Below are 11,286 nucleotides of genomic sequence, written 5' to 3' on the forward strand. Positions count from 1 at the left end.
GGGGAACCCCGGAGGCCCCGAGGCGGGGAGGTCCTAGACCAGTGGCTTGTCCACTCCAGGAATTTGTGGCTGCACGTGAATAAGACGGAACAGGTGACGTTTGTTCATAAAGAAGCCATCTCTGCTCCTCTCTTGTCTGTGCCTCCCAGGTGATCAAGGAAGTCCAGAAATTTTACAGAGACACCTACAACAAGCTGAAAAACAAGGACGAGCCCCAGCGGGAGACGCTGAAAGCCATCCACTACGCGGTACACCGGCTTCGCTAAGACGCTGCCCTTCTCCTTGCCTTTCTTCAGAACGCGTGTGCATCTCTATTTCAGTCCTCTTTATTTATCTCTCCCACCCCCATCCCTGTCTTTCCCTCTGCAGCTGGACTGTTGTGGTTTGGCTGGGGGAGTGGAACAATTTATCTCAGACATCTGCCCCAAAAAGGACACACTGGAGAACCTCACGATGAAGGTAAGCTTACGCGCAAGACCCTTCTGCCCGGCCCAGCTGCTCTGGGCAAATCCTGCCAAAGTGGACTTGCATTCAGCCCCCTTGTTCTGGGAGGACAGCATCCCAGTGCTTTCTAAACACCTCTTCCCCATGGGAAGGACCCAAGGTGGCCATCTCCTTTCTCCCCTGCCCTGGGCCTCTGTTTCCTCAAGGGCAGCAAAACAAAGGCCAAGGAAATAACAAAGTGTTCTAGCTCCCTGCAACGACTGGGTCCTCCAGCCATTGTGCATGGGCAATGCTCCCAGGCCTGGACTCCTGCTTTATAGACTTGTGAGCAGCTCATGACTGTGAGCTAGAGCGAATGTCCAAACTTCAGAATAATAGGAGGTAACCCTATGGCCAGATAAGACATGGACCCCAAAGCAAGGGCTCATCCCTCTTCCTTCCCTGATTTCTTGCCCAAATTTTGGGGACCCACCTCCCGTCTCTCTCCTGGTTCTCCTTTCCATCCACCAGCCAGTCCCCAGCCCTTGCTCTGGGACCACCAGCGTTCCGGGTATGAGATGGGTGCTGTGGGGGGGAGGGGGGAGCCTGAAGCAGGACCGTGTGTGACCTGGGTCTTGGTTTGCCCCCCCAAGTCCTGCCCTGAGGCCATCGAAGAGGTCTTCCAAAACAAATTCCACATCATCGGCGCCGTGGGCATCGGGATTGCCGTGGTGATGGTGAGTGCCGGGGGCATCGGGAGGGAATCTTAGTAATTACGATTGATTAAGCCCTTGCTCTGGCCAGGCACTGTTTTAACTAATCAACTGATTTATCGACTAATTTAAGCCTCGCCATATCCACGAAGTGGGAACTATTCGTATTGCCATTTTACAGACTCGGGCCTGGAGAGACAGAGAGGTTGAGTACATTGATCAAAGTCTCTGAGGTCAGGACTGAAGCACCTGGGATTTGAACTCACTGTGTCTCCAGAATCCATTCCCATAACCATTAAGGTGCAGGGATAAATGTAAGGTGATTCCACTGTGTCTGGTCCACGGACCACACTTGGAACAGCAAGGATGTAGGTCACCCAGACCTGTTAGTGATCCCGGGATAATCTTAAGAACATGTTTTCACCATGCACCTGCTTTTCTTTGCCCCACGAAAGTAGTTAAGTAAAAGCAACATGGGTGAACTGTCTCACCTCCCACTACGGTCAGAAAGACACCCAAAGGTGGACAACCAGAAGGAGACTGAAAGCTTCCAACAATCTACTCTCATGTCAGGAGCCCCCAGAAGCCACCAGGGGCCAACCAGGTTCCCTGGGGTCACCGGTCTTCCCCCACGAGGGAGTGATGAGACCCTGTAGGGGACACGGCCTTCCTCTGCCCCTTGCAAAGACTCCCCCAGAGAGAGAATCGCTTCCTGTCTTAGTGGTAATTGACACCCCTCCTCTGCGTCTAGGAAAGGCTTGAAGCAGCTTTCAGTAAAAGGCATGACAATACCTTTAAAACTAGAATAGAAAACACAGACATACACAAAGAGGGAAGTGAAAGTATCGGCCTGTAGACACTATGGGAATAGCTGGCGTTGGAGCATTCAGTTTAAGAATGCTCACCTTGAGAGTTCCCAGGGAGCTGGCTTGTGCGGCCTGCAGTGGCCGATGGCTTCAGACTCAGAATCCCCCCGGTCAGCAGCCCCTCCACTGTCTTACTTACATTTCTCCTGCTTCACACCCTTTACCTCATTTGGCCTCGTGGGCACCTTCTCCTTGTCATTTGTAGCGGCCAGCATGTCTCCTGTCTTCCCCTCTCCCTCCGCCTTCCCACAGCAAAGCCACGTAATTCCTCACACCCCTTCCTGTCTTCCAGATATTTGGCATGATCTTCAGCATGATCCTGTGCTGTGCCATCCGCAGGAACCGAGAAATGGTCTAGAGTCAGCGCTGCAGCCATGAGCAGGAAAGTTCACCCCTGAAGACTGTTGGTTATTTTCTCGGGGTTCTGTGTTTTGTTTTTTTTTTTTTTTTTTTTTTTGTTTTCTTTGCCACTAACTTTAGTATTCATTCTGCATTTCTAAACAAAAAAGTTATTCTACGTTTGTGTTTTTAATGCTTTATTCAATATTGATATTTGTAGTTATTTGGGGATTTGGGTTTGCTCCGGTTTATTTTTTTTTTGGTCATTTGTTTTTGCTTATTATGTTAAGCAGAAATCCTGCAATGAAAGGTACTATATTTGCTAGACTCTAGGCAAAAGATATTGTATATAAAAGAGATTTTTGTGTGTGTCTTTAAATAGATAAAAAATGTCTATCAAGTTTAATCAGGTTGTAACTTATGTTAAAGACAATTTGATACATAATAAAAGATGATGACAACATCCCAAACTGGTTCTGGGGTTTTGCTTCCCTAAATTTTTTTTAGAGCTACTTATTTTTTCAAATGTTTTTCACCTGATCTTTGCTCTGTGCATACATGAGAAGTAGGTGGGAAGGTTGGTCTCCCTACTTTACTAGTGAAGAAATCAGGGCATGGAGGGATGAAGGGATTTTGATCCAAGATCTCACCATTGTTCACACATCAACACTGGAGCCTAGCCCGGGACTCTTCCTTGCAGCAATGTGATGTGTCTTGAGGATACAGTAGTAAACATGAGCTCCCCGATGGCCCAGACTTTGTTTTATTCCCTGCTATACCCTCAGCACCTAGCACCTATCGTCTAGTGCATGGTAGGTACTCAAGATTTGTTGGTTGAATAAATGAGGGTATACTCATCAGGGTTTAAAGAAGCAGAATATTGAATACTTTTTTTACAGGGATTTGACCTTACACAATCGCTGGAGCTGGTTAAGCAGTCTCTATAAGACTATGATCTTTGCTTCCGACGTTGGAACTTGACGCGCACGGGCAGAGAGTCAGGGAGGACAGATGGATGTAATGTGGGCGAGATCGAGAACGTGGAGCCCACGAGGACAGACAGATCCGCGTCTGTTCTTGTTCTTGATGATGGTGGTGTGGGTTCTGCAGAGGCCAGGACCCGATGCGGTGGACCCGAACACACACCGGCTGGGATGTGGAGAACCTGAGTAAGCCAGCAAAGCAGCAGCAATTTGTGTGAGCCGCAGAATGCCTGCTGCTCTGTTTCCACCTACGGCTGTGCTCCATGCTAACCAGAAAGGAGCAGGAAGAGACATGCTGGGGGCTGTCAATCACCCTCACCAAGCCACCGTGCGGGAGACAGTCTTCACTCAGAAAGTCTACAATCTAGTGAGCGGTTCAGAGCATCAAGCCAGCAATTACGACAGAGTGAGAGAAACACCACAAGAGGGGAAGTACAGAAGCGTAGGAAACCTGTTTCTTTTTTCCACTCCTTGATTCAGTTTGGGCTCTTTCTCAACATTAAAAAAAGAGAACCAAAATGGCCCTGAACGCCATTACATTAAAAAATCAGAACACCAATGTTCACAGCAGTGTTATCCACGAGAGGCAAAAGGTGACAACAACCGAAAAATGTCCATCAGCAGATGAAGGGATAAACAAAATGTGGTAGATCCATACAACAGAATACAGTAAGTCCCCTACATACGAACCTTCAGGTTGCAAACTTTCAAAGATGCGAACTTGCCATCGCATGTCCGGTCACCTAAGTTAGTTCGCCTGTCTGGCGTACATTGTCACGTGCGTGCATCCTCTACAAGTGGTTGTTCTTTTGTGTACTTTGTACAGTACTGTATAGAGTATAGTGGTACAATATTTTTATTTCAAGCCCAGGATGTCCGGAAGCAAGTGTAAAAGCAGCGGTATGTAGCCGATTGTGTTAGTTGGGTACCTAGGCTAACTTTGTTGGACATACGAACAAATTGGACTTACAAATGTCATCTCGGAGTGGACGTGTATTATTTCGCCTCAAAAAGAAATGAAATTCCAACACATGCTATAACACGGATGAGCCTTGAAGACATTATGCCAAGCAAAATAAGCCAGACACAAAAGAACAAATACTGGACGATCCCAATTATATGAGGTACCTAGAATAGGTAAATTCATAGACAGTAAGTAGATTGGAGGTAACCAGGGGCTGGGGAAAGGAGAATGGGGAGTTATTGTATAATGAGTGCAGAGTTTCCGTTTGGGATAAAGAAAAAGGCGTGGAAGTAGATAGTGATGATGGCTGCACAACACTGTGAAATGTACTCAGTGCCAGCGAACTGTACACCTAAAGATGGTTAAAATGGTAAGTTGTCTGCTAGGTTTATTCTACCACAATTAAAAAAAAAATCCAAGCTGCGTTAGCATCCTTGGGTCTCTCTGCTGTTCTGTGGCCTCAGTCCCTTACTAATTTGAGCACTTGAAGGCTAACTACTATTTCAGTTGTGGAAATAACAGGTCAATCGTTTGTTTTCTCTCACAGTGAATGAGACTGTCTTAATTCACGGCATCACAATCCCTGATTAGTGGTAATATCCACCCTGGGGACTTCCCTGGCCGTCCAGTGGTTTGGACTCTGTGCTTCCACTGCAGGGGCCACAAGCTCAATACCTGGTCAGGGAACCAAGATCCCGCCTGCCAAAAAAAAAAAAAAGTAATATCCACCCTGCTCGTGACTGCCAGCTCCCTCTAGGAAAAGCAGGTCCCATGTACATGCTTCCCAGTCCTGGCTTCTTTGCTGGAGAGAGTGGAGTCAGCAAAACAGATTGCTTCTACGTAAACTGAGGAATACCTCAGAGTTATGCCCTGTCTTTCCGTTTGTCATAAATGATGGACCACCTGGCTAGCTTCAGCGAAAGCGAACAGTTTATTAAGAACACAGGTAGTAGGGGCTTCCCTGGTGGCGCAGTGGTTGAGAATCTGCCTGCCGATGCAGGGGACACGGGTTCGAGCCCTGGTCTGGGAGGATCCCGCATGCCGCGGAGCGGCTGGGCCCGTGAGCCACAACTACTGAGCCTGCGGCGTCTGGAGCCTGTGCTCCGCAACAAGAGAGGCCGCGACAGTGAGAGGCCCGCGCACCGCGATGAAGAGTGGCCCCCGCTCGCCGCAACTAGAGAAAGCCCTCGCACAGAAACGAAGACCCAACACAGCCAAAAATAAATAAATAAATAAATAAATATAATTTTTAAAAAAAGAACACAGGTAGTATCTCATGGAACCCAAACATGGAAACACAGTTAAGCTGTAGAAGATCCTGGAACCACGGACTGGACACTCCTGCAGCTCTCTTCTTCTGGGTGCTGTGTTTTGCTCTCCAAAGATACCAATTGTGTCTGCTACTCAGTCTGCGAGGGGTGGAAAGAGAGCAGGTGTTCAGCTCCCAGGCTTACACAGAGACGACCTCCACCAGCCCCACTCGAAGTTTTTAGGAGAGAAAGTCTGACCCAGTTGCAGTGGAATATCTACCCCTGACCAGTCAGCTGTCAGGTGGGGGGATCAGCACATGTCATAAGGACTCGGCCACCCTCCGACCTGCAGGCTGGGCCCAGGACCGGGCGGGGAGGGATCGTGAGAGCTGGGAGGCACCCGGGAAGCAGCCAGCTGGTCCGCGCTCGCCGCCCTCCGTCCAGCCGGGACGAGCTTGCCCTGACTGCTGGCCACCAGGACCTGGGGAAGCTCTGCAGCAGAGGGGAAACCAAGATGGCCCAGAGCTCTCAGGACCTGGGGGGCTTTGGGAGCAAAGGCCTTCAGGAAGTTTTAGGTTACAAAAGGGCAATAGACAGCCAATAGCAACAATAGCTGTGGGTCCAGAAAGAATCTCCTTGAGCAAAAGAGGATATAGCTGGTATGTTGGCCTCTTGGTTCAACTGTGAAATGCAGCCCAAGGGCAACAAATATGAATAGGGACAGCTGGATAGTAAAAGGTTATTACTTCACCTGGTGCCCTTCGAGGACAGAATGCTTTAGAATCCCCACACTCCTGGCACTCTCCTCACAAGGGCCCACCTCTCCACATCCCTCATCCTCCAGAGTAGAGTCAAGTGGTGCAAGGGTGGAGCCAAGACCCCCCCTGTATCCCAGCACTCGTTCCAGACCTCTGTTGTTTCCCTACCCCGGGAAGGAGGTTTTAACTAGTGCATTAGGACGCTCCAGGGGTACAGTGAATTTTTATTTCACTCACAGGCTAGGGCATCTTATGAGCTTCTTGGGCACAAGATGGAAAAGTATGAGTGCACTTAAACAGCACAAGTAGGCAGATCCATAGCTGGGTGAATTCCGCCCCCATACAAGGGCAGAGGGCTCCACTGGGGAGATACAGGGCCCTGCTTTGCCCTACCTTGGTCAATGTTTTTAATGATAACTTGGAATATTATTAAACACTGTTGGTTTCACAAAGCTCTGAGAACTATCCAGTAACTTGGGTAACAAATTATAGTTCAAAGAGATCTCAGGGTCTAGAATAATGGATTATAACACCCAAAGGATATATCTTAACAGGAATAAATAATCAGTAAACGAGATCAAGCAACCAGTATAATAACGTTTAGCAGAGTTCCTGATCCTTACACTTCAAGGAGCTGAGTAAGTTAAGCACATGTTTGGCTGGTTCGATAATAGTGTTTATCCCCCATATGTTAAGTCCAGAGGCCACCACAGGTGTTGATTTAGTAGCAAGGCACTGTCAACAATGGCATCGCTGTGATTCTCTTGGCTTGTGCCCCATGGTCACAAGGTAGCTGCCACAACTCCAAACATCTCTACATTCACAGCAGGAAGTAGGGGAGGAGAGCAAATGCTCCATACAACTACCCTTTCTATCTAAAATGCAAAAGCTTCTCCCAACAGACTGGAAGCCAACTTCCATTTGTGAATCATTAGCCAAAATCTGACACATGGGTACTCAGAGCTATAAAGGAAGCTGAGAACATGAGTATCTAGTTCTTCCAATCTATAGTGAAAGCGGAAAAGGGGCAAATGAGATGTGAGTGTCTCGCTGGTGTTGGCTTTGGTTTGGTTTTTTGTGACCGCGCCACACGGCTTGCGGGATCTTAGTTCCCCAACCAGGGATTGAACCTGGTCCCTGGCAGTGAAAGCGCCAAGTCCTAACCACTGGACCTCCTGGGAACTCCCAGATGTGTTTTATTCCATCTTACAGCTGGAGAACTTGAGGTTCAGAGAAGTTACATATTTGTCCCAAGATCATCCAGTTAATACACTAGATACAGATTGGAATCCAGGTCTGTACTTTTTTGGTCTTACTGCACCTTTTACACAGTGGTACCTCCCAGGATTAATATCGCAGGAGGAAATTTAACAGAAACATACTGGAACACCTTTGGATTGGAAGACCTCAATTCCATAAATACAAGATAGAAAACAATATCATTTGGAAAAAGACATGAAAATGTAGCTTATCACAAACCTAACAGAAGCCAAATCTGTGAGGTAAGGCTGTCCTGGGCTCCATCCAGAGAGGTAGGTGTCCAGATGGAGGGAGAAAATAAAGCCACGGATGCAGCAGTCAGGCCCCAGAGCAGTATGATGCCCCGGTCTGGGGCCTCCTCCAAAAGGAAGGTGGCCAACTCCAGAGACCTGGAGGGGGCAGACCTAGAACCCAGTCTTCCAAGAAGAGAGTGAGGGACCAGGGGATTCGAACCTGGGCAAGGATGGGGAACCAACAACACAGCAAACTTCGTTTGCAAGTATCTAGAGAACTATAAGTTGGACCAGGGGTATATGCCGTCCCCGGGGCCACAGCAAGAGTTCGTGGGTGGAACTCACAGGCAACAGATTTTGGCATAATGCCAAGAAAACTCCCTGAAACCAGGGCTGTCTAATAGAGCAGTGGGCCCTGGGCTATGGGGAGCGGCGGGGGAGCCGGAGAGCCTGGAGATGGGGACTTGAGGAACTCCTACATCCCTTGCATCTTAGAGATCTCATAAAGACGTAGGTCTCCCAGCGAATACTCTCAGCGAAACCAGTGCTCTCTCTATTTTTTTTTCACTTGGGGTGCAGGGGTGGGAGCAAGGGTGAGGGGAGGACCTCTGGTAAAGATTAAAGTAACAGGAATGGTGAATATTTCCATGGACAACCCCAAAAAATTTCAAAATAATGCTTTATCTCTGAAATCATTGCGTGTTTTTTCCATATTCAGTGCCATGGTTGGGCTGTTCAAGATGTGAGCAGATAGGGTAGGGGGTCCCCAGAGGAAGAGAACCAGAAATGGTTTTCTTGACATCAGAGAAGCCGTCTTTGGCCTAAGCCATTTTGTGATCTAAGCCTGGCCGCAGTGCTTGCCCTCAAACAGGTCTCAGTAATCAATGATCTTAAGGGAACAAAAAACACAGGAAAAGCAGTCAAGAAACAATAGTTCAGCCATAAAACAGGGTCCTAGTTCCTCCCCAAGGAGCATAACAGTCTGATACATACCTCTGAACTAAGACCCCAACACAGGTGGAGATCGGAATGATGATCTTGACCTTTTTTTTTACTTTTTGGCCGCACCGTGCGTCTTGCGGGATCTCAGTTCCCCAGCCAGGTATTGAACCCGGGACACGGCAGTGAAAGCCCAGAATCCTAACCACTAGGCCACCAGGGAACTCCCAGATGTTGACCTTTTCTGACCCTAGGATTTCAATCAACTAAAGCTGGGACTCCGTCCACCTTTGCCCCAATTCTAGGCTGAATTCTCCTCAACTCAAGCCCCTTCCTGAATATGCATGGACCCTTAGCTTAAATCTTCCCCAATTTTGCTGTTTGGGAAAGGACCCTGCTTTGGGAAAGACCCCCGGTGTTCTCCTTACTTGCTGCAAGTAATAAATCCTTCCTTTTCCCGCTCTTTGGCTTGGTTGAGTCTTTTGGCTTGACACCCACCAAGAAGAGAACCCATTTTTCGGGTAACAAAGATGCAAAGAGCATCCCAACCCTTAAATAATGGGAGTTTGGGGGAGGATATTCAGCATCTCAGCAGTCACACCATGACTTCTGTGCTGCTGTGCTTCTAGTCTGGATTGTACAACAGACCTGACAGAAGCCCGAGACAGTGGCTCATCTCAGCTCTGCATACGGCATCTCTGCTTCTCTCTGATCTCACAATGAAGCTCCCTTAGCAGAAAGGATCTAGGGACTTCCCTGGTGGTCCAGTGGTAAAGAATCCACCTTCCAATACAGGGGACACGAGTTCGATCCCTGGTCGGGGAACTAAGATCCCGCATGCCGTGGGGCAACTAAGCCCGTGCGCCATAACTACAGAGCCCACGCGCCCTGGAGCCACAACTAGAGAGAGGCCCACGCGCCACAACAAAGATCATTGCCCACGCTGCAACGAAAGATCCCGCACTCCTCAGCGAAGACCCCGCGTGCCGCAACTAAGACCCGACGCAGCCCAAAAAAACGGATCTAAATGGTAGTTGGCACAATAAGAAGCATCCCTACTGGCACCTCTTGTCAGGACACTGATCCCTGGTCCCAGGGGTTATGGTGAAGGGAGCAGTGTCCACGTTCAGGATGCCCCATCGTCTCCCAAGGACAGGAAATCAGGCAAAAAGAACTTCCTTGGACACCTTTCCCGGTTAGAGCTGACTGGCTCAAGGACCACCTGGGACAGCCTCCCTAGATGATCCCACCCCATAGCACTCACACCCCAAGGGGATCTTCAATGGAATACTCGGAGTAAATAGGCCTGTTGAGGGATGTTGTCATTACATAAGTGTGACCACACTCCGGGAGGGCTGGGATTATGCGTGTGGGCCTTGGGGAAAGGGAAGTTACAGGGAGGGTCTAAGAACCGTGGAAAGTCAATGGCAGAGTCAGCTGCAGGTTCCGGGGTCCCAAGCCAGGGATCATCGGAGTCTTAGGACTTTATTCCACCAAGCTAAGTTCTCTGCTCTCCGGCTCAGCCCACCCCACCCACAATTTTAATGCTGGCTTGGAGAGGCCTGAGCAGCTAATGTAATCGTTTTCACTCAGGCATTGGCTGGCAGACCCCTGGAGAGCTAATTCAATTTCTTTCCTTTCAAATTGGATTTCCCCAAACCATCTGCTTCCCCTGTGGCGATGCAGACAGGATCAGATCTTATTCCAGGAAAGAATCCCCTCTACTTTGCAATGCCCCACGGAGGCAGAGCTGACCTTTTGGCCAAGTCCGGCAGCGAGGGACCCAGTGCGGGCTGTTCTAACACCCCCTGCAAGGACCCACAGATCTCAGCAGAATTTGGGTTGTCCAGCTGACCCTCAGTACTGCCCTGGGAGTCAGGGATGCCAGCTAAAAATTATCGCTCACCATCTGGTTCTACAAGGATGAAGTTGCGAGCCACTGCAGCCACTGACCTTCAACACATCCTGAAAGGCGTCCAGGGTGGAGATCAGGAATGAGGGTCTCTGTGCTCTGGGAAAAACTGGCAGAATAGGCCTTCAGATAGTTAGATATTTTCAGGAGAAGATCTTATGAGCCCAATTTCTTGCATCTTTTCATATCTAGAAAAGCACTAAAATCATTAACAGAGATATCTGTCCCCTGTGACTAGCAGCAACCTTCTGCCAAAACGTGGGCTTCACTGCATGGATCTCCCTTCACTAAAATCATACATGTACTGACCTGCCCCCTACCTCTTTGGAGCATTTCCTCAGAGCTACCTGAGAGGCTGTCTCCCAGGCTATAGTCCTCATTTTTCCCTGTGGATGAAAAATGTTGCCTGCTATATCAGTAAACAAAGGATGTTGTGGCCGCCAAGCCATCAGCCACTGCAGCGGCCCCGACTGTGTAACCAGAGGGGATTCAGGATGGAGAAAAGCAGGCCCTAGATATATACTGGCCCTAGATAGTTAAGGTGCATATCAAAGGGATGGATTTCACTGAACCCAGACTCTTGCATCTTCCCATACATAGAAAAGCACTAAATTCATTAACTTGAGATGTCTGGTGGTTTTTCTTT

General features: G+C 48.7%; 1 protein-coding gene across 1 annotated transcript in view; it reads left to right on the top strand.

Moving 5' to 3' along the window:
- Positions 1 to 2,811, top strand: part of CD9 (CD9 molecule) — a 35,641-nt gene extending 32,830 nt beyond the window's left edge. The window contains exons 5-8 of the mRNA XM_068560834.1: positions 150 to 248; positions 370 to 459; positions 1,077 to 1,160; positions 2,295 to 2,811. Of these exons, the coding sequence (XP_068416935.1) occupies positions 150 to 248; positions 370 to 459; positions 1,077 to 1,160; positions 2,295 to 2,360 (339 nt within the window). The 3' untranslated portion in view covers positions 2,361 to 2,811. The remainder of the gene's footprint in view (positions 1 to 149; positions 249 to 369; positions 460 to 1,076; positions 1,161 to 2,294) is intronic.
- The last annotated feature ends 8,475 nt before the right edge of the window (positions 2,812 to 11,286 follow it).

Source organism: Eschrichtius robustus, chromosome 13 (assembly GCF_028021215.1).
Source record: "Eschrichtius robustus isolate mEscRob2 chromosome 13, mEscRob2.pri, whole genome shotgun sequence".
NCBI lineage: Eukaryota > Metazoa > Chordata > Mammalia > Artiodactyla > Eschrichtiidae > Eschrichtius > Eschrichtius robustus.